General features: G+C 48.9%; 1 protein-coding gene across 5 annotated transcripts in view; it reads right to left on the bottom strand.

Moving 5' to 3' along the window:
* CCND3 (cyclin D3) overlaps nt 1-26,964 on the bottom strand; it is an 82,653-nt gene extending 55,689 nt beyond the window's left edge. Inside the window, exons 1-2 of one of the 5 annotated variants that reach the window (XM_081044863.1) lie at nt 26,154-26,422; nt 25,993-26,062 (exon numbers count right to left, since the gene is read on the bottom strand). In XM_081044863.1, coding sequence (XP_080900989.1) covers nt 25,993-26,062; nt 26,154-26,170 — 87 coding nt within the window. In that variant the 5' untranslated portion in view covers nt 26,171-26,422. Of the gene's footprint in view, nt 1-25,992; nt 26,111-26,153; nt 26,423-26,813 lie in introns of those variants that run through there. The other 4 variants (XM_081044860.1, XR_013993109.1, XM_081044861.1 and 1 more) reach the window with 4 other exon arrangements.
* Nucleotides 26,965-27,018: the final 54 nt, after the last annotated feature.

Raw genomic sequence — 27,018 nt, 5'->3', positions numbered from 1 at the left:
GTGCTTACCACCTTTTAATAAGCTTTATAACTTGGCTTATTTATTGTGTGCCCTACTTTGAAGGTGACCCGAGTGATATTCAGCAAGGAGCTATGTAGCACTTTTTCTAGGATGAGTTTGCGAACTTAATTGTCTGACCTCGTATATATAACCAAGTCAGTGGGGGATTCAAAACTGTAATATACCACACAATCCCAATTTAAGGAAAATAGCTGTCTACCTAGATACAACACTGGAAAGAAATATACCAAAATGTTAACAGTGATTATTTCTGAATAGTGGGATCATGGTTCATTTTCATTTTCTTATCTATATTTTTCAGTTTCTATAATAAGCAAGCATTTCTCTTATAGTGAGGAGAATTCTAATATATAAGTATCTGTTGTCCTTGTTATGAACTGGACCAGCTACACATGTCCTCACTAAGGCAGGGAGAACCCAGGTGACACCTTCCTGAAATGGACGCTGGCCTCAGAAAGTTTCCAATCGTTAGTATCAGTAGCAGATACGCATGTCCGTGCAAGTGCACAAACACACGGGCACGTTCATGTTACTCCTAAAACAACCCTATGAGGAAGGTACCATTATCATCTTCATATTACAGAGGAAGAAACTGAGGCTCAAAGAGGTGAAAGTAACTTGCTCAAGGTCTCTTATCAGAGCCCGCTCATGGATCTGCGCCCGGAGTTTCAACGCAGACAGTCCAGCTCCAGAACAGACACTCTTACCCACCCCACCAGGCTACTCAAACAAGTGCCCCCCACAGTGGGGAGGGCTATCATGGGGAAGGGTGGCAGCGGACATGCTTGATATATTAATACATTGCCTCATTTCGTTCTCGCAGCTACCCTGAGAAAAAGATATTATTTTCATCTCCCTGTTATAAACAAGGAAAATGAGACGCAGACAGGGGTTTGAACCTCTGCTGTGATACTTCAAGCTTACTAACGTAACAATCCCTTTACTTGTCAGTTTCCTCCTCTGCAACAGGGGGATAATAATCCCTCCCTCACTGACTGTTGGGAGGTATTTGGTGAGAAAATAGATTCAAAACACTCATCAGAGTGCCTATCATCATTATAAATGCTTCATAAATGTTAGCTACTGCTACTGTCCTTGATTTCAAAGTTCACAGTCTTCCAATGGTAACAGGTTGACTTGCTAGGTGAGCAAAGGAGAGGCATTGAGTGATGCCATCAGGAAATGTTTGATGAATGAACGGAGTCCCAGAGGAGGTGCTATCAGAAGGGTCCTTGATGGACTGTGTTTCAGCAGCCAGAGGAGGGCAGGGGCACGCCCTGGAAGCACAGGAGACATGGTTTGTTCCTGTCCCTCACTCTGGCTCTCCCCTGCACTGCACCCGGCTCTCTCAGCCTCTGTTCCTTACTGCTGGTCTCCCGCTCCTCTGCCCGGGGTCCCCGCTTCAGCTGTTTCCTTAATCAGGGCCTCACAGCCTCTGCTGCAGGGAGTGGGAACCCCCAGCCCTAGGATGGCCCCTGATAAACAGCTGGAGCCTTTGGACGTAGAATCTGTCATCTCTATAGGAAATGCAGAAAACAAACCACCAGAGCCAGGGGGGGACGGCTGATAATAAGTCACATTGCTACCGTGGGCCCCTCTACTCTGTCCTGCCCGCCTCTGCATCTGGAACCTCCTGCTTGTCCTTCAAGACCCAGTGCAACAATGTCTCCTCTCCACAAAGCCTCCCTTGATTGTCACCCTGCCCCCCACCCCTTGCAAGCTTCCACTGCTCACAGCACAGAATCCATTCCTGCCATTTATCATATTAAGGGAAAACTGCTCACGTGTTGGGGTCCCAACCAGCCTGGGAGCTCCAGAAAGCAGGCATTCTGCCCAGCACAAAGCTTAGAAAATGTCTGTGGGAATCCTGCAATGATGGGGTAACAATGGGCGGACAATGATATATGCATTCAAAAATCTATATATTAAAAGAGAAAAATATTATGTGGGAAGATGTCAAGGAACTTTTAATTTTTCCAAAACAATAATTAGCATTTTCATATTTTAGCCATAAGAGGTTCACTAAGAGGTCATTTTCATTTCACTTGAGCGATCTAAGAATAACGCCTTTTTCTTTTAGTTTTTTTATACCCAAAATAAAATAAAAAGTATATCTCCCACTACTTTTAAACGTTAAGATTTGAAACTCACTTTGATTAATCAATGAGATGTTTCAGTCATGTTCTAAAATATACAAATTAGATATTCCTGTGTTTTCAGGCAAACTATTCCATTTTTTCATAGAGCCATTGTAAATTGCAGTCTATACCATGCATTAATGGTATGGGTTTGTTTTGTATAAGGCCAGAAACTTAAGTAAATTTACATAGCATAAAAAAATGTTGTGTTTAAAAAAGGAAAATGCAACACTGGGCATGCAAAATGACCCTAACTTTGTAAAAATAAAAATAATTGCATATGAATAGTATTCTATGATCTAATTTTGAAAGAATAAAACTGAGTGTATGTGCACAGAAAAAAGGTTCAGAAGGACACATACCAACTCTTCACACCGGTTTTCCCTAGAGGGCGGGACTTGGAGGGTGGGGTGTAATTTGCATCTTTATTTTCTTCCTGTCTGTAATGTGTTTTTACAATGATAAAGTTTGTTTTACTTTTATGACTACAATTTTACTATTCAATTCAATAAATTTTAAAATTAAATATAAAAAACGAAGTAGATGTTTAAATAATTGCATGAAAATTATTTAAATAATAAAGCTAGAAGGCTAGAAGGAAACACAAAATGTCAAGAGGGCTGTCTGGGTGGTAAGAACTATGAACAGTTTTTCTAGTTTTTTCCTATTTTTCTATATTGTCCAAATTTCCTATACTGAGCAAGTATTCATTTTATAACTTTTTAAAACCTTTTTAAAATGGCTGAATGAATCAATGAAGGAGTGAATGCACGGCTTTTCCCAAACCCTGCTCTGTTCCCTTGTTTGAGCCAATATGCAGGAGATTCTTGGATGTCCTCCCTTGCTTCACTATGTGAGATCGGGTCCCCAGAAGGACCCTGTCCACAGAGGTGCCTGGTTCAGGCCTCCAACCACAGTGCCCTCCCCATATCTGGACACTTGCGTGGTCGTGAGGGGCTGGAGTAAGAATCCCTGGCTCTGGTCAAGATGGTCATGGCACCTGCCCTGCCCTGGCCTCTGCTTCCTAACCCTCCAATCTCCACCCATTCACCTCCAGAGACCACTCAGCTCTCCCAGAAGCCCTCCCCGTACCCCCCAAGTTTCCCTACGCTCCCTTGCCTGGGAATACAGTTTAGTAATGACATAAGCTGCACCCCCACATGACATACTACCCAGGAGGACATGCTACCCAGGAGGTGGCATATGTGGGGGGAACAGCTGAGTGGATTTAAACGGGGCCTTGAAGAATGGCCAAGTTCGGACAGACAGGGTGGAGGGGAGGAGGATAGAAGGGCGCTCCAGGAAGGGGGGACAGTGTGAGCAAAGCGATGGAAACAGGAACACATGGAATGTATCAGGCACCCTTGTCGGCAGGAATCGGGTTATAGCGGTGGATGGATGGTGTGGACTGAGCGAAATAAGTCAGACTGAGAAAGACGAAGACCATCTGATCTCATTTATATGTAGAATCTAAAGAACAGAATAAATGAACAACAAAACAGAAACAGACTCATAGATACAGAGAACAAACTGATGGTCGCCAGAGGGGAGGGGTGTAGGGGAGTTGGGTAAGAAAAGGTGAAGGGATTAAGAAGTACAAATTGGCAGTTACAAAACAGTCATGGGATGTAAAGTGCAGCCTAGGGAACACAGTCAGGAATGTTGCAACAACTATGTATTGTGCCAGGTGGGTACTAGACTAATCGGTAGGATCAGTGCATAAATTATATACATGTCTAACCATTACGCTGTACGCCTGAAATTAATATAAAATAATACTGAATGTCAACTGTACCTGAAAATAAATAATTTTTTTTCAAACAGTTGATTGTGGGTCAAAAGGTAGAAAGGTGGATTGAATCCAGATGCTAGCAGAACCAGAGCATCATGGTAACTCGAATTTGATTTCACAAGGCCTCTGATGGTCTTGGAGCAGGGGTGCTATAGAAACACACAGTAATCCAAGTGGGCGTTTGTGAAGGTCTGGGGTAGGCAGCCAGCCACAGCAGCAGGGAAACTGCAGAGGGGAAACTGCAAACTCTGTAGCCACGTGCAGAGCATGTCCTTAAAGGGAGAAAGTCAAACACATGGACTGCTGGCCATGAGCAAGTCACTATTCTACCGACCTAAATGCTGAAACCGTCCTGAGGTGAGATGAGACAGATAGCGTGATCTCACAAATAAACTTGCCCACGGTCATTTTGCTAGTAAGCAGTCCGAGCCATGCGAATCATGTCAGCCTGAACCCAGACGCCAAAACGCCCCTTTCCCATCTTACTTTTGTCTCTGACATCTTTTATATTCCCCAGCATCTAGCACTAGGGTGGTTCAGTACATACTAGAATGAGTGAATGAAGATATTAATGAGCAAGTGATTTGGATCCCAGGCTGGCAAAGGGCCTCTGAGCACACATAAAAAGGGTGGAGGTGGAGCGGAGATGTAAGGTTAAATGGAAAATAAAACAAACAATCGCTTTGTTACCACTTCCTCTGGGGCTGGGTCACGGTTTTTAACGGTGTGCTGCAGGCACATACTGTCTGGCACACGCACATCCACACAGAGACACACAAAGAGCTATTTATTTACTTCCTTTGTGAGGGGTAAATAAAGATCAGGTCAAAACAGACTCCCCCAAACCGCCAGGGGGTCTTCCCCAGGTGTTGATGCAGCACTTGGTCTACAGAAGCCACAGGTGGCCGCCTCCTCGTGTCACCCACCTCCCTTTATGCATGTGTGCCTCTGGTTTACCAGGGAGACCTCCTGTGCAGTGGGGAAGTAGGAAAGGGGGGAGGGTGGAAGGGCAAGGCTTCCTCACCCCTCCTCCAATGCAGGCCAGCGCAGCAAAAGTCACCCACCCACCCAAAAGAGTCAACAGTGGTATGGCATGGGCGCTGGCCCAAGTGTTGGCAGAAGGTGCTGGAAGCCCATGCTGGGTCAGGCAGGCAATCCTTAGATTGCTGAATATTTCAGGGAGGGCTGGGTCAGGGGCACCTCTGGGTAAATACCAACCTATGTGGAGGTACCATCGATCCTCATTATCCCTGGATTCTGTATTTGCAAGTTTGCCTACTCACTAAAATTTACTTGTAACCCCAAATCTACACTCGTGCCAATTTTGAGGTCATCTGTGGACACGCACAGAACCGTGAAAAATCTGACGCACGTGTTCTTAGCTGAGGCTGAACAAGGCGGTGCTCTGACTTCTGATATCAGCTCTGATGCTGTAAACAAGTGTCCTTTTCGGTCTATTTAGTGCCACCCTTCTCTTCATTTGTGCCCTTTTTGTTGATTTCACTGTTTAAAATGTCCCCCCAAGCGTAGTGTAGCTGATCTGCTAAGATCCTAAGTGCAAGACAGCTGTGATGTGCCTTACAGAGAAAATACATGTTAGGTAAGCTTTGTTAAAACATGAGTTACAGTGCTGTTGGCCAGTATTGACAAATCAACAATATATATTAAATAAGGTGTCTTTAAACAGAAACACACATATACACATAAAACAAAGTACGTATTATAACGATCAGTTGATGAAAATGTTGAGACCAGAGGCTCAAAGGAACCCAACCCTGTATTCCCCTAGGAGCAATGGTTCAGTACTCACTCAGTGTGCGTAGCTCCGTTATAGAACATAACGACCATGAATAACGAGAATCGACTGTATTTCAATATAATAATCAGGCAGCCATATCTTTGGGTACCTGTAAATGCCAGACTGCATCGACTCATCGATCCACCATCCACCATTTCTGAACACCTGCTAAGTACAAAACCCTACACTGAAAGCCAAAAATACGAATGCAGGCGGGACCCCTGCCCTCCCACTGACCACAGACATAGGGGCATGTGACTCTGAAGGTTTTATTTATTGATTTGGCGTAAATTTGGGGGTTTCTAGACCAGTGTTGGGGCCTAAAACTTTTACCAAATGTTTTCATCATACTGGCAAACACCTGAATCATAATAATAGCTGAACACTTGCTATGTGTCAGGCACTGTTCTGAGCACTTGGTGTACACAAGGCCTCCTGTAAGGTAGATAACTATTATTATCCTCACTGGGCAGAGAGGGGCACTGAGGCACAGAGAGGTAGAGCGTTAAGAACTCACTTGGACCACACAGCTGCTGGACGATAGAGGGGTTTATGCCACCCCCAGTGACATGAAAGGAAAAGATAGACTTCATCATGGAAGGCTCTCAGCCCTCTGTTCCCTTTGCCATGCCACTGGCATTGTTCCATAGCAAGAGAGCACACAGTGCTCTCGCACGCAGAGAGGGGCCACGCAGAGGTGCAGGCAGGAGCAAGCAGAGCCTGAACTAGGCCATGCCTCAGGGGCTACAGGGAGAGAAGCTGACACCACAGGCAGACAGAGGGCCTAGGATATGCGGTGCAAGGAAAAGGGAGCAGGGCAACCCTCTGAGGAGGCGAGGGCATGGCGCCTCTCTTCCTGGACTAGCTGGGGGAACTGCAAGGCAAAGAACGGTCCGGGGAGGAGCCTGACAATCCAAAGGCCCCACAGAGGAAGTGTCCCCACACAGATTTCCACTTTCCAAACCACCCCCTTTCCTGGGGCAGAGAGGTACAGTTGGTGAACTGGAGCTGTGGGTAGTAGCAGGGAGGGATTCCACCCAAACTTGAGCACTGGAAGGACAGCCAGGTTTGGAGGTGGGGGTGGAGAGGGTATCTCCCCTAGGCTCAGAAGAGAAGTCACAAAACTCACCAACTGAGAAAAAGTAGATTCCACGCCTGGTATGTGACAGAGAAGTGAAACCGCAACTCCCATGCCTGCCCCACCCCCTCCCTGATGGCACCCCACCACCCCACCCCACCCCACACATGCACTCCCCGGCTGCCTACCCCCAGCCCACACTGCACCTTGCCACCCCAAGATGGCAGGCTTTCTGCTCAAGGTGCTGGCCTGCCACATGCTTTCTTGGGCTCCCTCTGGGTCTTTTGAGCTGAGCCACAAGGCTGGCCGTCTCAGACCTGCAATGGCCTGGTCTGTCCTCTATGGGGACCAGGTGAAACCTGAGGGTTTATGAGTTCCGTGAGGTGAAGGACTGTGTCTGTCTTGTTTTTTTTTTCTTTTTGGCCCACACTGAACACCGTGCCTGGCACATCCATGACAGACACTCAAACAACAGACACTGGATGGATGGAATGAACGAACGAACGAACGAACGAATGAATGAATGAATGAATGAATGAATGACTTAGTGAGAGAGCAACTGAGCACTGGACGTGAAGGCTGCCTGTCAGCATCCAGCACCTGGAGAGTCACATCTCCAGGGACAAAAACCGTTTCCCTCATTTTTGACAAAGCTCAACCTCCTGCCTCAAGTCTGCTCACTTTCTGGCACTGAGACTGGCCCTTGGATCTCTGGAACTGTCCTTCTCGCACCCGCTCAGTCTCCACCTCCTGCTACTGGAGATGGTTACATTTGATCCTCTCAACTACCGAGCTCACTAAGGCGTGAGGCCGTGACCTTCTCTACCCCATCTGAGAACAGCATGGCTTCCTAAAGGGGAGGATACAATATTCGTCAGTGAACCCCACCCTGATCCATAAGGACCCCCACGGAACTTCTGGTCAGGGTGAGGGAGAATCAAACCCTCGATCTCTGACCTGAGATGAAGCAGTCCAGGGGAGAGGGAATTACCCCAGAGGGTACCGGCCCCTCTGCCCAGCCCTCACCCTCCCCGCAGAAAACTCCATCTGATAACACTTCTCTTAGAGATTCCACATACAAAAGCCATTCTCGTGCATGTGACATGGTTCTCTTGGTCCCTTCCCATCTAGAACCTGTGACAAAGATTGCTAATTACTCCCCCCCCCCCAAAATCCATTCTCCTTCATGTACCTTTCACACTAGAAGCCCCAGTATGGAGGATCTCCAAACTCCCTTGCAGCTAAGTGTAGCAGGTGACCAACTTTTGGCCAAAGGGGTAGGTGATCTGGCAATCTTTAAGTCACATCCTGAAAAGGAAGGGCAGCCTCCTTTGCTTTTTTCCTTTCCCACTGGCAGGGTGTCATAGACCCAGGCAAGGTGGTGGTGTTCTGTCTTCAACATCCAAGGTGACAGAGGAACAGCATCATGGGAAGAGCTTGGGTCCTCAGCACTGTCAGGTGGGGCAGATCACCCACCCCGACTTGTATATCAGAAGTTTCCATTCCGTTGTAGCCCATGATTTGTGGGTCTCTCTCACAGCAGTCTAGGCTCCCCCCATGCCTCTCACAGTCCCTTCTTTGGTGCCAGGATGCCCATAGGTAAAAGGTGAGATGGGTCTTGGCCCTTCTGCTCCCTATCACCTAACTCCATCAGATCGGCTTTCCCAAGTGTTAGAGAGGGCCTGTCAGGTAGCTAAGACACCCCTTGAAGTCCACCCCTGCGGAAGCAAAACTGAGGCAGGAGGTGAATATCTCCGTCCCGCACATTACGCTATTTATTCTTCCCTTATACTGACCATTTCGCAAATTATTTCTCTTCTTTGTGAGAAAAGGCTCTTCCATGCTCAGGGAAACACGGTACCTTGTCAGGCCAACCCTGTCCTAGGGGGAAGGCAGTGAGGGGGGTGCAGAATATGCATGGGCTTCCGGTCAGAGCCCAAGTCTCCTGCTTAGCCCTTAGCAGTAGTATAATGCCACGTATCTGTTAGCCTTTCTAAGCCTTGGTTTCTTCCTTTATAAATGAGGGTATTCGTTGCTCACAAGTTTGCAAATTCAAGATTATACACTGGCAACATCCCTAGCAGTGGGCCTGCACACAGTAGGTGCTCCCTAAATGGTGGCTATTATTACTGTGGAGATAAGTGTGTGAATATTGAGGGCACAGCTGGAGGACAGCCCTGAATGAGCTGCCCAAGGGAGGGTGGTCAGAAAGGGGTTGGAGGAGAGAGTTGGGGAGAAGAGACTGCGGCCAGAAAGAGGAAGAGAGAGGTAGAGTGGGAGGGATATGAGGGGAGAGGAGAGGGCTCAGCGGTGCCCGCATTGGGCAAGAGGGTGGAAGGCGCAGCTGTGGTGTCTATCAGCTGCCTCCAGCTCACACAATTCCTGTGCCATCTCATGTTGTCCCCACCCCTGCACTTCTGTCTGGGTGGGCCACCCCCTCAGCACCACGACCATTGCTGCTGCACCGTCAGCTGCTGTTTCTTTCCTCATCTTCCTTCCTGCCTCTGATAGGGCAGAAGATGGGGATGGGAAGCAGCTGCCTTGCCCAGCAACCTCCCTCCTCCTGGAGGCTGGAGCTCCCCAGGGTGGTGGTGAAGAGCCCAGGCTCGTAGACAGATAGGCTGGCTTCCATCCCGTGCTCTAGCCTGTAAGAGCCGGTGACCTCAGGAAGTTATGTTTGTCTAATCCTTCAATTTCCTCATCCATACAAAGGAATAATAAGGCTTCTGGGAGGAAGGAATGAGATCATGCATGGTGAGCGCCTAGCACAGTGGCCGGCCTATAGCAAATGTGCAGCAAATGTTAGCAATCAAGCAGGCTTCACGGGCATGCGAACTGTGTCGTCACACAGAACCCCCTGCCTAGAAGTGCCCCACACCTGGCTTAATGCTATGTTGTCACCATCATGAGATTCTTAATGTTTGAACGAGGGGATCTGCAAATTATGTAATTGGTCCTGGCTATTATTAGCATGCATTTATTGAGTCTGCGGGTGGGGGTTGGGGGTAGCTGTGTGAGAGAGGAGATGCCTAGCAGTCTGCTGGAGATGTGGGCCATTCCAGGACTTTCGGAACATCAGAGTCATTTAAGTACAGCGATGGGGGGCCCTGCCCGGTTGCCAGCAGTTAGGGACTGCGAGGGAGTGAGACCTCCCCCACATACACCTTCACTGGACATTAGGGATGTGTGGGGGTGCCCTCCCCTCAGACTACCAGGCCAGTGCACAGCCCCGGGAGCCCACCACTACCTTCCTCTTTCAACCATCCTCCCACCAAGGGCAAAAGTGCCCGACGTACCTAAGAGCAAACACCCACCCATCTGCCCCCTGGATTCAAACCTCTGTCTGTCCAGGACACAGGCCATGTAAAAGCTCAGGAGGACAGGAGTTCCATCCCAAGTCCCTCCATCTTTAGGACATAGAAGTAGTACGTGATGGGCACCAGCACTGCACAGAAAGCCCTCAGTGCCCGGATCCAGCTGAGTCTCTCTGTTCAGGGTGGAACTGGAATAGGGGTGACATATAAGAAGGGGTGTTACGTACTACTCCTGGTGGCCCCAAGAGATGGAGAAGATCTGCTCCTTGTAGCTCCTTGATTTAAAATCCCAGGCTAGCAGATCTAGAAAGTAGTCTGGAGCATTTGGGACAATGACTTGAAGCCTCAGGGATATGGAGCTTTGCAGGGGTTCCTTGGAGCTGGGGGTACCCCCAGGCACTATGATGATGAGGAATGACCTCCCATAGCGGTCATAAGCCACCTCAGAAGGCACATCTTGTACCTGCTGTCTGTCTCCCCTACTGGACTGTGACTTCCCAGGGGGCAGGGTCCACCCACAGTGAGGGCTGGCCAGATGTTTGCAGACCCAGACATCAGGACCACTGCATCCCCTCCTCCCCATCCCCCCCTACACTGCCCAGGTCCTGCCTCAGCTTTCCCAGACTTGCCACCCCAGCCCAGCCCTCTTCTGTTCCTGGGCCTTCCTGGAGCAGCCCACGTGTGAGTCCAAGGGTGGCCCAGTCTGGCAGGTGGAGCCCAGCGCTGGATGAGGCCCCACTCCATCCGCGTCCGGCCACCTGTCCTGAGTACTCACTCCCTTCCAGACAGCTGGAGAGCGGCCCCAGAGCCTTTGGTTAAGGGGGAGCGAGTGTGGGAAGGTACTAAGGGAGCTAAGCCAAGGCCGAGGGAGGCCCTTCTAGCTGCTGGGGGTACTGAGTGTGCACGTATGGGGGTGGGGTGGCGGAAGGCACTTGGGAGAAGTGGGAATTGGAGGTGGGATCAGAAACTGGAATGTGGAGTTCGTTCTCCTGGGGGCACAGCTGTTTATTTTGATCTCCCCTGTCAGCTGCTGCATATTCCTTATCTTGGGGCTCAATCCAGACTCCACCTCCTTCTCTGTTGCTGAGCTGGGGAAGGCAGATACAGTGGGATACAGTCCTGCTCCACGCTGTCACCATCTTAGCTCCTCGCTGCTCCAGGCTGCCAAAAGGGACAAGGAGAAACTAGGCCCCCCAAACAAATGCCTGCCCCACACTTCAGACCCACTCTGTGCCCACCCACAGGTAAATGGGTCCTGAAAGTGGGTCATCTCACATCAAGACCCACCGCCAACTGCCATCCACCTGAGTTGATCACCCCAGAGTTGCCTGCATATTTCAGTTTTATTGGTGCCATGGGACCTAAAGGGCCAGCAGATAGTGTTGCCTTAGTGGGGAACTTGGGGCAGAGGCAGCTGTCACCTCCCAGGCCACACCCGGCTCTCCTCTAGGTGGTCACACTGCACTCCTCATGCTGAAGTTTTACTTGGCACTGTCTCCGATGAGATGCTATGAAAATAAAAAGACTGATTTTCTATATACTTATGGAAACACAACTCATGACTTGTTTTGCATTTTTCATGTTATTAAGGAACCAGAACATTTAGCAAAAGAGAAAAAAGTAGAAAAAAATCACCCATAGTTTCACTGCCCCAAAAAACAACCACCGCTAACATTTCAGTATATTTTCCAGTCTTTTCTCTATTTATGTGTGTGTATGTGTGCGCACATACAATATTTAGTTGTAAATATATGTACGATTTTGCATTCTGATTCTTTTCCACAACGTTACCATATAAGTAATTTTTGTGACAGCACATATTTTTTGCAATTCACATTTTTAATGGCTATCTAATATTTCACTTGATATACAGTTGACCCTTGAACAACATGAGTTTGAACTGCACAGGTCCACTTAGACATGGATAGTTTTCAATAAATGCCGTAAGTGTATTTTCTCTTATGATCTTCTTAATAATTTTCTTTTCTCTAGCTTACTTTACTGTAAGAATACAGTATACAATATATATAACATACAAAATATGTGTCAACCAATTTTATGTTATCGGTAAGGCTCCCAGTAACAGTACGCTACTAGTAGTTTAAGTTTCGGGGGAGTCAAAAGTTACACATGGATTTTTGACTTCACCGGGCTCGGTGGCCCTCACCCCATGTTGTTCAGGGGTCAACTGTACTAGACTTTGCTTGGCCATGCTCTACTGTGAGGCATTTCAGTTGTCCCAAATTTTTGTCACTGTGTATAATACTTCGATGAAAATCATCCGTTTTTTTTCTAGAATCACTGAAATTATGGTTGGAGCCTGGTAAGTAGAATTACCAAGGCAGAGGGTCAGGATATTTTGGAGGCAATTGATTTCTGAAGGGAGAATTCACCATGTGACAATGCCACCAGAAGGGCAAGAACATGACCGTTTAGATCCACTCCAGTGTAAGGACACCGCTCCCTGTTAGGGATCTTTTTGTGTGCCTACGTCAGGGTACCTTTTGTAGACTATTCGTTTTTTTGCTACTGAGCATCCAGTTCCCTTTCCAATAACACTGCCACTTCTCTTTGGGGGATTCCCTCTCCTCTTGTCCAAATCCAGGAGCCAGGCTGCCTGACCTGCATCAGAGAAACTGGGGTGGGGGGCCGGCCCATCCATTCCTACCATGCCTAGACAGGCAGACGTGACTGGTCAGCTGCTGTCATCTCTCTGTAGGTTCCTCTGCCCAGCCCTCAGGCACTTTGTCAGTTTCTGCACATTTCCAAACCTGGTTTTGCAGCCTTTCTAGCGAGTCTGTGAATTCCCAAACTTCTTCCAACACATTCTCTTTGCCTTATATTGGACAATCCGTTTCTGTTGCCTGAGAGTACTAACTGATATCTTGCCAACTTAGTGTTTTCCGAATTGCAAGGCAGGATATTTGACTGGGTCATGAAGTCATGAAGCTCATCATGACCAGCATTTTCAAAAAATGAAACAACAGAATAAAAGTACATCATCTGGAGTAAGGTAAGTATTATTTCATGAAACCTGTTTGTTATACACACAAACACGTGTGTGTGCTTGCATGCGTGTGTATCAAATGGTTTAAAAGGAAAACATTTCTAGTTTTGAAAAACACTGTCCTAATTTGAGTTACTTGAGAACAAAGAACAATCTCCCCTAGGTGTTTTTCATATTTCTCCCCAAATCTTTCGTACCTAGGAAAATGTAATTCCTTGCCAAGAGGACAGTATATTTCAAGGTCCTCCCACTATTTTCTACCCATTCCTAGCTTGACATCTCCTCCTGCCTTTTACATAATGATACTTGACGACAATGGACATCTTTTCCTACTGGTCTTTAAATTATTATATAATGGTACCAATATTCTACCAGCTACTCAGGCCGAAATATTCTGGGGTCATAATTCTTGACTAGTGTCATTCATTCATGTACTGAGCACTGACCATCACCTAGGAAGAGAGAAGACATACGAGCAGCCAACTACAACACATGGCAACTACTTCATCTTAGAATTATGCATGGTGCCTAACAGAGAGAGGGAAGAGCGATTTCACACAGCAGATCATTCTTCCTACCCTTCTACCAAATATTTACCAAGTTCTGTTGCTTCTACCTACAAAATATTTTGCCAAATCACCCCCTCATTTCCATTTCTACTGGCGTCACCCTAGTTTCAATCCTTTTTATAGTTTTTGTGTAGACTTTGTCACCAATTCTACTTTTCTACTGCCCTAAAAATCATCTTAAAACAGTTCTAATCATGTCGCTTCCTTTCTCAAAAGCCTTCAATGGCTCCCCATTACCTACTAAATAAAATCCAAACTCCCTAGTTCATTCAGTTTATTCACCATCGCCCCACATTCCTTTCCAGCTCTATGTCCCACTAGGCCAGTAATGCTCTAGAACCGTCAGCAAGGTTCTCCCTTTTCAACTACATATCTGTCTGAGGCCAGATGGTCTTCATATACACCCGCTAAAACAACTTATTACAACTGACTGAAGCAGATCTGATAATCCAGCTGTCTCCTATTAAGTTAGGCATTAGAGATTTGCAAAAACGTAAAACAAGGCCACACTTCTCAGTATTTTTTTTTTTCGCTTTGGAATATACAGTTATTATTTTATAAAAAAACATGTTGCTATGTTAACATGAAATGAGTCTCTTATTGCTACTTTAAAGGAAGTAACAAGAATTTTTTAAAGTTCTCATTTAAAAATGTTTAATAGAAATTAAATGTCAGGAGCTACAACCTTCAAAAACAAAAGCTCTTTGGGGTCCTCAATACTGTTTAAGGATTTTAAGTGTTCCCGAGTCCAGAAAGTTTGATAACTATGGCTTTAGGTCGAACACATCAGTTTAAGCAGACACAGTCTTTGAAACACCCCAGCCCTCTCCATTCTTTACCATTATTCATGTCTCACCACCCTGCCCCAGTGTGTTACTAGAGTTTTTAAACCATTAAAAAAAAAACAAGAAGTGATCATATTAAGAATTATTGTTATAGAAATAATTAATAATTCTAGAAATAGCCACTCATTATTTTAGAATCGATAATAATATAAAGAATCGATCAGCCTGATAATTGCCATAAAATGAGAATAGAAAAATGATAATATGGTTTTCAGTAAAAAAAAAAAAAAAAAAAGATATTCAGAAAAGTAAAAACACACAAAAGAGACCAACATTTAAAATTGCTCCTGAATAGAATTTCTAATCAAGTCCATGCCTCTTTTATTTTCTCAATGGCACCTTCGAGAAGAAATTTCTGGTTAATCCATCCAAAAGCAACTGCTCTTTCCTCTAGATTCCCACAGCACCGTCACTCAAACCTTTCTTGTGGCCCAGGGAGCCCATAAGAACCCCCGTAAGCAAGTGGATACTGAATTCCTAAATGTGCACATTTAACTGTCACAAATTCAATTATATCTACTGGAGAAGACAACCACCAACCACAGAAACCTACATATTGTTTATAAAAGGTGGTCCCTTATCCCAAGCAAAACGTAACATTCAACCAAAGACTTGGCCACCTGTCCCAATAAAAACTGGCTATGCTGGAGATTCTTAGAGACGGGAGAAAATGCACAAACTATGAATACTAATTTTTACGAGCAGTTTAAGAAGACTTTCATAGTAACTTTGAAGCATATTTCGTTTTTACACTGACTTTGAACTCAACACTGCATAAAATATGGCCCAACTATAAAAGAAGATTGGACGAGAACTCTGAGTCCTATAGTTGTTGTTGGAAGGAAATGCCAGGTGGGTGAGCCCAGGAGGACGAGACCCAGTCGTGTCCTCTGGACAGGGTATGTGGCATCCACTCTGGGCCAGGGCTGCTGCCCATTTTGGGCTGGAGTACCTTGAAGGTCAAGGTTGCAATTCTAGCCCTAGGACCCAGCTTAACCACCAACTCCAGAGGTGTACCTTTAAACACCACCCTGGTGCCACACCCCTGCCAAAGCTTGAGACTCAGGGAGAGAAAGGAAAGAAAACTGAGCTTTGGAGGGGGAGCTGGAAGAAGCTTGTTTTCACCATCACCATAGTTGGGGCGGCTGTGGTCAGGCTGATTCATCCAGGGCTCCTCAGCCCCTGCCCCACCTAGCAAAGCTCACATCACCACCACCCACTCCTGCTTCCTGGGTCGTGTGTGACACCTGACCTGACTGCTGGAGCAGGGCTGGGCCCTCCTTGCTCCTTCCCTTCCATCTTGCTTGGCTTGGTGGGGACAACTCTGAAGGTCTGGCCAGGAGCACTGAGGGATGGGGGGAAGTTCTGGGGTTGCCTGGGGGACTCGTATCCACACCATCACACCTCCACACAGACATGCATGTCACACACAAATACATGGTCACACACTGAGGCAACTCAGGAGTCTACCAGCCTGCTCCACCTATCCCAACGTTGCGTTCAGGGCAATGTCTCAACAGGGCACCCGGTATCCTCACACGCCCCCTGGTGGCTGGGTGCACACATGCCTGTACAGGCACAGACGGCGTGTCTGAGAAGTCAGGTCCGAGTTCTTTCAGTCACCAGACTCAGTACTGACCAGCTGAATGACCTAGAGCAAGTTACTTAACCTCTGTCCTTCGCCTATAAAATACGGAAACCTCATAGGATCATTATGAGGAACAAATGAGAAATGAGTTAATAAATACATGTATTTATTACACTTACTTATTTACAAATGGTGTGTAGTATATATAGGCAGTTACAACAGTCCCTGACAGGTGGAGGTATTGGGAAAAGATATGCTGTTATTATCCCCAAACGTCTTTGCTGCCATGGACCTGGGAAGAAATGAAGGTTCAGAGACATCCACACAATCGAGTCCTACAAGGAATACCAAAAAGGACTCCCAGGACCTGTCTCAGAGGAAAGGCAGGGAAGAAGCCCGGACAAGTACGACTTTCTGAGGACCACCCAGGAGGCACAAGGCTCATGTCTAGTAACTGTAAAGAGAGTTTTGCGTTAGAACCCAAGAGGCTGGGCCCAGGCAGAAAAAGACTCCGTTTCCTTGGAGACCAGGAGACCTGAGAGTAAAACTCAGCCTGGTCAGGTGGAAGTTAAGTCAATTCCAAGAACAGATAGAGGCTGCCCCTAGGACCAGCAGGCACCAGCTGACGAGAAGGGAAACAGAAAGGGCCTGGGAGAATCTGGGCTATGCAAAGCCACTCAGTCCATTCGAGAGTTTGTAACCCTAAGATCCTCTCCCACTGTGATGAAAATAGATTCCACATCTGAATAGTCTCCAAGTTTGTGGTTCTGTAACAGATACTGCTTAGAGAAAAGGGGATGGAGCTGAAAGGAAAGGAAAAAGCAGCCTTGACTCTCAGGGGCCTTGTGTTGGGAGGGAACAGCATTCCTCTCTTCCATAATCCAAAGACAGCTTGTGAAATCCACTCACCAGAGAGGAATAAATTCTCCCCTGGGTCTTACTCAGAGCTGGTTCTGACCAGAGCACCCAGCAGAATGAGCTTAATAAACCGGAGCTTAGGAAAGAGTCAGACCAGACAGATACCTCCATGGGGACAGGCAGCATGGGGGCCCTCTGTGCCCCATCCTCCCTCCCTTCCCCTGGCCAGTCCTCTCCTCCTTCCACAGCCTCTAACTCCTCCAGCTGGAGCTCAAGTTGGAGCCCACACTCTGCATCTGTCTGAGGCCCTGCTCCGGCTTCCTTTCCCAGAACACAGGGCCCCCAGGGGAGGGGGCAGAAGGAGAGGCCTGGAGGGAAGAGAACAGAGAACAGGAGGGAGGGTGAGCTGGAGCAGACAAAGCTGGGGCCAGAACTGGGAGTTTCTGGGACAGCCCCAATTTCAAGTATTCTGTTCAACTGTCTAACCACAGGCCAGAACTTGCGGGCCGATTTTTATTTTAGAAAACAGGGTGAAATTAAGTAATAGATGGGACGGAGAGGAAAGAGAACAGAGCTGCCTCTTTGGTTTTGGGTAAGCCCCGTGTCCACCCCGAGCAGCTCAGTCTGTGAGATGACTAGACCCATGACACGATGACAGAAGCTATCACTTATACGGTCTTATGCGCTGTTGGGCACTTGGCCGGACTTTGTGTATTCTCTCATGAGCCTAGTGCAGAGCGTGGCTCCGAAGCCTCAGCCCCCTACTCTGAGTAACTACTCTGTGCCTCAGTTTCCTTGCTATAAAGGTCTGATAACAGTGCTTCCCTCGTAGAGCTGTTGTGAGGACACAGAAAGCTCACATTTGTCATACAGTAAGCGTGCAAGGAACATTAGCCATTTTTGGACTACTACTCAGCCATAAAAAAGAATGAAATCTCACCGTTTGCAACAACATGGATGGATCTAGAGGATTTTATGCTGAGTGAAATCAGTCAGACAAACACCATATGATCTCACTTATATGTGGAATCTAAAGAACAAGATGAATGAACAAACACAACGGAAACAAACTCATAGATACAGAGAACGGACAGATGGTTGACAGATGAAAGGGGACTGGGGGGAAGGGTGAAAAAGAAGAGGGGATTAAAATACAAGTTGCCAGATATAAAAACAGTCATGGGGATGTAAAATACAGCATAGGGAATACAATCAATCATATTGGAATAACACTGTATGATGTCGGATAGGTACTAGACTTATTGGAGTAATCACTTTGTAAGTTATATAAATGTCTAATCACTGTGTTATACACCTGAAACTAATATAATATTGTATATCACTTGTAATTGAAAAAATTTTTTAAATAATACATATTTTTTTTTTAAATTAGCCATTGTTAATCCTCATAATGACCCAGTGAGGTAAGAACTATATTATGCCTACTTTACAGATGAGGAACTCAGTTTCACCCAGCCAGGAAGGAGACAAGCTAGGACTCAAACCAGCATGGTTTCTCTACTGAGCACAGGCTCTCAACGCTTCCATGAGAGAAAGCACGGGTTAGTGGTTATGCGCACAAACTTTACAGCCAAATGGTCAGACTCCAGCTCGGCCCCTGACCAGGTATGTAAATGGAAGCAAGCCGCTTAACCTGCAATGCCTTGGTTTGCTCATCTAGAAAATGGGTATGCTGCCTCATACGGCTGTTGGAGAGAGTACATGCGTTACTAAGTGCTTGGAACATTATTAACGTGTTCCCCAAAAATAAGACTATAGGGACGGAGTCCCAGAGAGCAGTTTCCAGGCTCTCAGCCTCATGTGGAAACGTGCTGGCTCAGTTATTAGATGGCCATCAGTTGTAATCAGATGGCCATCAGCTGGAACTAGTCGGACATCAGCTGTAGCCGGTGAGCCATATAACTGCCATGGCTAGGCTGGCAAGTTGGTGGTTGGCAGAGAAGCGGGAAGACAGATTGTGCGTCGTGTGGCTCCTGCTTCTTGTATCTCCAATCCAGCCGCCAGCGAGAATATAATGGTATGAACCCCCTACCTGTGGCTCCGTGGGTGTTCCTTTTAGGTCTCACCTTACTCTGTGTCCACCCACCAAGAGCAGACGCGGGACCAGAGACCCTGTATGACACATGGCGCAGCAAGCAGGATAGGGTGCCAGCCAGAATTTTCAAAGGAGTAATGGAGCAGTTTATATGTATGAAAGCTCAGTTTTGAGAGGCCTGTGAGGAGCGGCGCCAGGGACGGGAGGCGCGGTCGGCCTGGGAGACTCGAGCCTCCCGATGGCACAGCACCTTCTTGGCCATAGAAGGTGTCTCCTTCCTTTTGGTGGTCTGCTGCTGCTGTAGGCTCCCAGGGTTGTGGACATCTTACACGGAGGCCTCCACCCACTCAGACACCTGGCGCAGTGCGCAGGATTCCAGCAAGGTAGGAATGGAGTCTGACTCTGGGCAGGAGGACATGTGACCCCCCACACAATGTGTGGTGCCTGGTGGCCACTGTTCTCAGGAGTTGGACCCCCAAGGAGGGGTGGGAGGACATGGATGACTCTCCAGCCAGCGTGGAGAGGGCCGGGCAGGCTCTGGCTGAGCGGTTGCCGGAGGAAGGGAAGGGTACAGCCGGCCGTGTGGGCTGGATGTTCCTCACCACGTTGCGGGGTAACACGGAGGACTCGCTTAATAGACCTGCTATGGGACCAGCAGCCCCAGGGGGAGGTGCTGGAAGCTCGGGACCGCCAGTTAAAGGAGGTTCTCACCGCGCTGCGTCATTACTCGGAGGAAGGGCTTGCTGAAATAGCCCAGGTGCGGGACCAGCGGCCCCCGTGGGAGGCACTGGAAGCTCTGGTCCTCCTGTTAGAGGAGGTGTGACATGGTGGAAATTCTGAGGCAGAGGCGGACATGAGTGGAAACAATGCAGCTCCCCACCCCCAGGCCTGGCCCATCATGCAGCAAAAGTTGAAGCATGAACAACCTTTGGGCCCTGGGGGCGTTGCTGCTGGCAACCCAGCTGTGACTGAGTTCACGACCTACACCCCTTACACTCCCACTGAGTTGCAGGAACTGGGGAGGCCATACAGACAGTGCCCTGGAGAGCCAGCCTCGGCTTGGCTACTATGTTTATGGGATGACGGGGCAGATAGTATTCTCTGTTCCCCAGGCAAGATGGAAAAGCTAGCCTCAGTGATGGGGCATCGGGGCATCGGGGCACCCGTCCCAGCAACAAAGGTTACAGAACTGCCAAAGGTTGGCCCAAGACCAGGGCAACCACTCTCCAATGGAGTGGCTCACTGCTGCAGTACGCACAGTATGGGGACAGGCTGATGAGCTGCCAGACACTGTGAGTCAATGGTAGTCATATACGGAACCTACTCAAATCATCTGTGAAATGGGTATGAGACATGTTATGTTCAACCTTAATAGGCGGGGGCTGGATGACGAGCGTTTTACAACCAGCATGAGATCTGGTTTTGGATACTGCCCCTGCGAGTGCTTTTGGATCCTTGGTCGCCATTCTTACGCCCTATGTGGGACGGTGGATCCATGAAGTTACAATTGCCATGGCCACCGTAGGGGATGTTGAAAGCCGGAGACAAAGAAAGTTAAGACAGGAGGTCCGAGAAGTCAAGACCTGGAAGCCCAAATCAAAGGTAAGGGGCCTCAGAGTAACATGCACGCAGATGTGGCGTGATCTTATGGCAGTGGGGTTTGATCAGGAAAAAATAGACCGACAACCCAATGCACTCTTGTTGGAACTTTGGAAACAGTTGCGTCCGTAACAGCAATTCCGGAGAAGTCTAAAGAAGCCCGGGAAAGTGCCACTCGTGTCCCTCCAGGACTTCATGTGGCCGCTTGAGGCCAACTCCTTTCAGCTGGATTAGGTGGGGCCAAGGTACCCGATCAGAGGGGACGAGCAGGAACTGGAGGCCCCACGTGGAACTGTCCATACATTGGTTCCCTTCTAATGTGCAGAGGGTTTTGGCCCTAGTTGACACTGGCGCAGGCTGCAGTCTCGTTTATGGGAACCCAGAACTGTTCCCCGGACCAGCAATCTGCATTGATGGCTACGGGGGAAAGACTGTGACTGTGACAGCCGTTTCCTTACCACTGGGTAAGGAAAGAGGCTTCCTCCCGTCCCCGGAACCTACACAGTGTATGTCTCCCCCGTCTCAGAATATATTCTAGGGGTGGACGTGCTACATGGCCTCAGTTTACAGACATTGGTTGGTTGGCAGAGAAGCGGACGGCGGACTGCGGATCGTGTGGATCCTATCTCCAACCCAGCTGCCCCCAGGAATATAGTGGTGTGAACCCCTATCCATGGCTCTGTTGGTGTTCCTTTTTGGCCTCCCCATACTCTGTGTCCACCCGCCAAGAGTGGGAGCAGGACCCGTATGACAAAGACCTAACTGGAAAATAAGCCCTAGCATGATTTTTCAGGAGGACATCCCCTGAACATAAACCCTAATGCGTCTTTTGGAGCAAACCTTAATATAAGACCCGGTCTAATTCTCCGGGAAACACAGTAATAGTTATCACCTCTTTTTCTGAGCATGCCCTCCATGGTGTCCTCCGGCCACATGCCCTGAAACTGCACTCTGTCCTCACACTGGGTTGTCTGCTCGGTACCTGGGGCCCCAGTGGCTCTGTGTCCCCCAGTGGGTCTGAGGGGGCAGCCAGCAGATCTGGGCTGACAAAGGAGACACCAAGCAACCCCACTCCTCCCCCTTCTTCCAGGGACACCGCCTCAGTCCCCTGCTCTCTCACCTTAGGAGTGGCTGTCCTGGGGGAATTTCAATCAGGGTGGGAGACCTGGTCAGGCCACTGAGGTCAAATAGTTGTAGAGAGGCGTGGCTTTTGAGGTCCCTTAACGGGGATAATGTGGGTGCCCCGTTATGCCTTTGAAGGGTATGAAAAGCGATGCCCCTGAGGGCTGCTGGCCTGGCCCATTGCGCCCAACACTTGGGTTTTCTATCTCAAGGGCAAAGGAAGTTCAGGAAAGGGAAAGAAAGTGTGGGAGGGAGGGGATCCCAAACCTGCAGAAGGGAGCCTGCCCCAGGGGTAGAGGACTGAATAGTCTGGCCTGAGCCGGGTTGGAACCTAAGAGGTATTTTATGGAGGTTGTGCAGGGTCAAAAATAGCGTTCTGCGCTCCGGGGTGTAGATGGGAAGGGGCTGGGGAAGAGGAGCCACACAACCAGCTGGCGGCAGATGGGCCAGGTGGCGCTCTTCACCCAATCCAGCAGCTCGTGGGGCGACACAATGGACAACAGCCCCACCTGGCGGACAGACGGGGACCACCAAGGGCCAGCGAGTGCGGAGGCGCAAAGGGACGATGTGCGCAAGAAGCCGATGAATAATCACACAGGTTTAAGGTGGAAGAGGCTTTGGGGTCTTCTAGGTGGCAGAAGCCCATCGTAAGCGTGTGCTCTAGACTCCCCTAGGCAAGGAACTGACTTCTTCAGATGGTTAGGCAATTATTTGTTAGAAAGTTCTTATGCTTTTTAGAAATCCGGCTCCACCAGTGCCCCTTCCCGCCCCTGGGGGCTTCCAAAGGAGCACAGCTATAATACCCCTCCTAAATCTTCCTCCAATTTGGTTCAGCCTTCCCAAGCTTGACCTCAAACTTTCAGCGCCATTGTATCTTCTTTTTCCAGTGGGGTTTTTTGTGTTTTGTTTTAACTATACTAACTTCCAAGGAATCACTTCCAATTCTGTACCCAAACCCCTCCCCCACCCTACCCACTAGCACCTTTTTAAAACATCTTTGGATTTCAGTCTCTCTGTTGTTCAGGGGAAGCTGATGCTCTGTTTGGCAGTGAATTTAGACTTCGAGAGCACAAGCTTTGTAATCAGATAGACCAAGTGTTCAAACCTGAGCTCCACCACTGACTAGCTGTGTGACCTCAGGCAAGTCTCTTGGCCTTTCTGAGCCTGTTTCCTTATCAGTATTGGGGATAGAGGCACTCATTACCTGAAGTGGTGATTAGTAAATAAGATAAGGCAGGAAAACATGTAGGATAGCCCCTAACTGGCCATTATAACCACATTCCTCTGAGGAATGTAGGGCGGTAGGGAGTGCTTTGAGAAAAGCAAGGTTAAAGGGCAGAGAGGAGAAAAGAAGACTTTCTGGAGTTAGCCTTTCCCAGTCCGTATGAATTCCAGGTGAAATCCAAAAAATGGGTAACTTGTTCCAATCCCATTTCCAGGGGCGGCTCTGGCCACACCCTCCTGTTGTAAGTGGGCAGGCCTCAACTGGTCTTTAAAACTCAGAGGGTTTAAAATTTAAATGTCTTTGAGGGCAAGAGAAACACACCAAAATAAACACATCTATGGGCTCAGCAATGAAAGGGAAACTTGGCAGGGGCCCCAGAACTTTCCCCACCCGAGCCCTCCCTCTAAACTTCCTCTTGTGGTTTCTCAAGAGTACAACCTGTTCTCTCCCAGGCTGAAGAGTGCCTGGGGCAGGGGGCTGGGCACACAGAAGGTTCCACTGCACCCCACCTATGATGAGAGAGGAAGGTGTGTGTGTGTGTGTGTGTGTGTGTGAGAGATGCAGCCTGGAGGCCTGTAGAGTTCTCAACTTTCACATCCTGCTTACCAGTTAGTTACCTTGGAGGCCACCCTCTACCCTCCAGCCCCAGCCTCAACCCCCGTTCCCCAACACACACCCTTCTAACAAAGAAGATGGTAGGGGGTGGTTTGACTGCACAGGCAGAGAGACACAGCGTCAGGGTCTCTCCAGATCTGTGCAGAGGGCTCTTGGGAGAAACCCAAACATTCGGAAAGGTAATGGGAAATGGCTGCAATCTATGGAACCTCTGCCCCGTGGCCGGGTTTGCATCACGGGCGTTGTCCCAGCCTGCCTGGAGGGGTGAGGTCGGGTCCACAGACACAGCTTTGGGTTGCAGCAGCTGTGGGGAAGAGAGGTGAGCATCTTAAGATTGCTTCCACTCCTTGACGGTTTTCCTTACTCAGCTAAGTTGGATTGTTCCTCCCGGAATCTAGAGTATGAGGATCTCTGCTATTCGTAAAGATTTCCAACAAAAGAGGTGCCTTGGTTTCCCACCTCCCTGATTCTGGCACATCACATCTATGTTCTTTCTGTATCAAACCTTGGTTTGTTCCTCTTGGTGACTGAAGCTTAGGAAGCTCATGCGCTGACACATACAGAAGGCCATTAGGAGAGGACACCAGCCAGCTCTGTGCTGTTACCTCAACCCTACTCCAGGCCTTCTGGGGCTCCCTGTGAATAGCACCAGCACCCACGCTCATACAGGACGATGGAGTCCCTCCTAAGCCCTTAGTTCAAGTGCACATTCTGTGGTCAGTCAAGGAGGCAGGCTTGCCTAGTAGTTAAGAGCAGGGTCTCCTAAGTCATGTGACTTGGCTTTAAATCCTAGCTCTGCCATTTATTTCTCATGTCCTCCTTAGGAAAATTACTTCTCTTTGCCTGAGTGTCCTCATCTATAAAATGGAGATAATCCTAGTGCTTACCTCATAGGACTGTTTGGAGGATTAAATGAGACATTACACCTAAAACATTTAGAAGAGTATCTGACAGCACCATTAAGCATTAGCTAGTATTCTGAACCCTTAAGGGAAGGAACAGGGAGGAGAAGGTCCCAAGATCTGGGCATAGACTGGGATCCTGCTGGAATTCTCAGAGATGCTTTTGATTCTAACTTGCAGGGGGGGTAGAAGCTCTGACTTGTTTCCCATTATGTCCCCAACATCTAGCCTGTGCAGACGGTATGACCACAGCAGACAGTTGCTGAATTCATAAATTGTCGTCAGTCATCTCTCAAAGGAGCCCAGGAACTGAAAGAGCAGAAAAATCTGCAGAAAACCAATGGGAGAGCAAGTTCTCTTCATCCTTGTTGGGTCCCAAAGAGAATTGCGGTGGGGGGCACAGAGCAATATTTGTTAGAAGAAGCAATCCTAGAGTCCAGGGATGGGGAGTGGGTGCCCCAGGATTGTGTGGACTGTCACATCACTCCCAGGTGGACCTTCCCAGCTGCATCTAGCTGGGAATTTCTGGGTTCTTGGGGACCAGCCCAGAAACTTGCCTTCCCCTGAATTCATCATGTTCATTCCCACTTCTTCATTCCTAGACAGGGGATCAAAGAGAGCAGGAAGTGCTTTTGGGTCCCTGTGGTACCCCAATGCCCAACAACACAATCAGGGTTCAGTACCGATCTGTGGAATGAGTAAGTGTCCCCCAAGACTTCCCACCACTTCTCTGCCTGGTGACCATTCATCATTTGGAACCCAACTCAAATGTCCTGTTCTCTCTGAAGCCTCCCAGCCACCTGAGCTTGACGCCTTATCTCTGTTGATCATGACGCATACTAGCTGTTGGGTACATAACATCATTGCACCCTCAGCACCCAATACAATCCCAGACACACAGGGGCTCAGTGCTTGCAAATGAATAAATCAATGCTCCCTTAGTAACAGCAACCACTTGCTTCAGTTATTCCCCTTGTCGACACATTAAAAGACACAGAAAAGGCTAGGACCATCACTTGTGTACCCATCAGACACCAAACACTGAGGGGTCCCTCCTTCCAGTCTTGTCCTGTGACCTCCTTCCCTGGCCCTGGCTGGCAAGAGAACCTGAAGGCTCCCTGCCCACACTGCTTCTGCCTTCCTACCGGCCCCCACCTCTATCTCTGAGGTCTGGAAAACGACAGCCCACTGACTTTCCAGGACCGTAGGTCAGCTTAGAGGGGGCTGGGCGAACATGTAGAGCACTCAGGGCTTTGGTGGGCTTCTCTGCCCCTCAACAACAAACAGCTCACTCAGAACACAAGCCAAGCTCTTGGGGACAACCAGGAGGCGACGAGAGCGCAGTGACCTCCTAACCCACCCACCTCCCACCCCTACCCGGTGTCCTGCCTAAGTTTGGAGGCCCCAACGAAGGGGGAAGATGCTGACCCCCCATTATCTTGGCTTCTCCAGCCTTCAAGCCTACCTCCTTGGCAGGTGAGCCCCCCGAAGCACCGATCGTGGCCGCAGACACTCTCTCCTGCCGCCACTGGCTTCTGTTTTTGGGGAGATGGGGGTTTGCAATCTGCAGCCGCAGGGAGGGGCGTGCACCACTCCCCCAGACGCCCAAACAGACCCAGTCTCCACCTCCCGAGGCGCCGCATGTTTACAGTCTTCGCTGAGCCGCGGATCGCGAGTTTAAAGCTGGGCAGGAAGTGGGGCGGAGGGGGCGGGGGAGACAAAGCGAACTGGATGCTCTGCTCAGCTAAGGTTTGGGCCAGGACTCCTGGTGCGGTCCCCCCCGCGGAGCCCGCCCCCGTGCCCTAGGCGAGGGGGCAGAGGCGCGCGCCCCACACTCAGGTGCGCGCGACTGTGCAGGTGCAGCCAGGCGTTAGCCACTCTCCGACGCGCTATCCAGGAAATAAACAACAGGAGACGCCGTTTCTTGACCTTGGTATACACGTCTGACACCATCACAGTCCATTTGTATTAGCTGTTTTCCCCCTCCTATCAATCACACCCCAGTTTCACAAAAGAGGAAACTGAGGCCACAAGTGCAGTCAGGTCCTGGGCTCGCAGTCCCGCAACTGGCGCGTGTTAGAATTCAAACCCGTCATCTTCGCCCTGCCAGGCACCCGCAAACCCAGACGAATCAAGCACAGTGCGGTCAGCGCAGGAAGAACCCACCCGGAGGGGCTGGCGGGCAAGTGAACAGGAAACCACAGGCACCGCAACGCCCTGGGAGCGAGGCGGGCAAAGGACGGAGCCTCTCGCCCGCCTGCCCCTCTCGTCTGGCCCCGCAAATACCCGCGGATGAATTGAGGGCGAGGAGGCAGCTGGGAGCCGCGGGAGACCGGGACTAGGTGGTCGTTAGGCTCTGGTTGCAAGTGGGGCATCGACCGGCTGCAGAGTCATCATCAGTACAGCACAGATTTCCCAAAAGTTCCCGCTCAAGAGAATCACCTGGAGAGCTCAACAATACTTATTATCAGGCCCCCTCCCGCAGACAGTG

Source organism: Rhinolophus hipposideros (genome assembly GCF_964194185.1).
Source record: "Rhinolophus hipposideros genome assembly, chromosome: 3".
NCBI classification, from domain to species: domain Eukaryota; kingdom Metazoa; phylum Chordata; class Mammalia; order Chiroptera; family Rhinolophidae; genus Rhinolophus; species Rhinolophus hipposideros.
The sequence above is the reverse complement of the archived record's forward strand: the minus strand, read 5'-3'. Positions and strand labels throughout refer to the sequence as shown.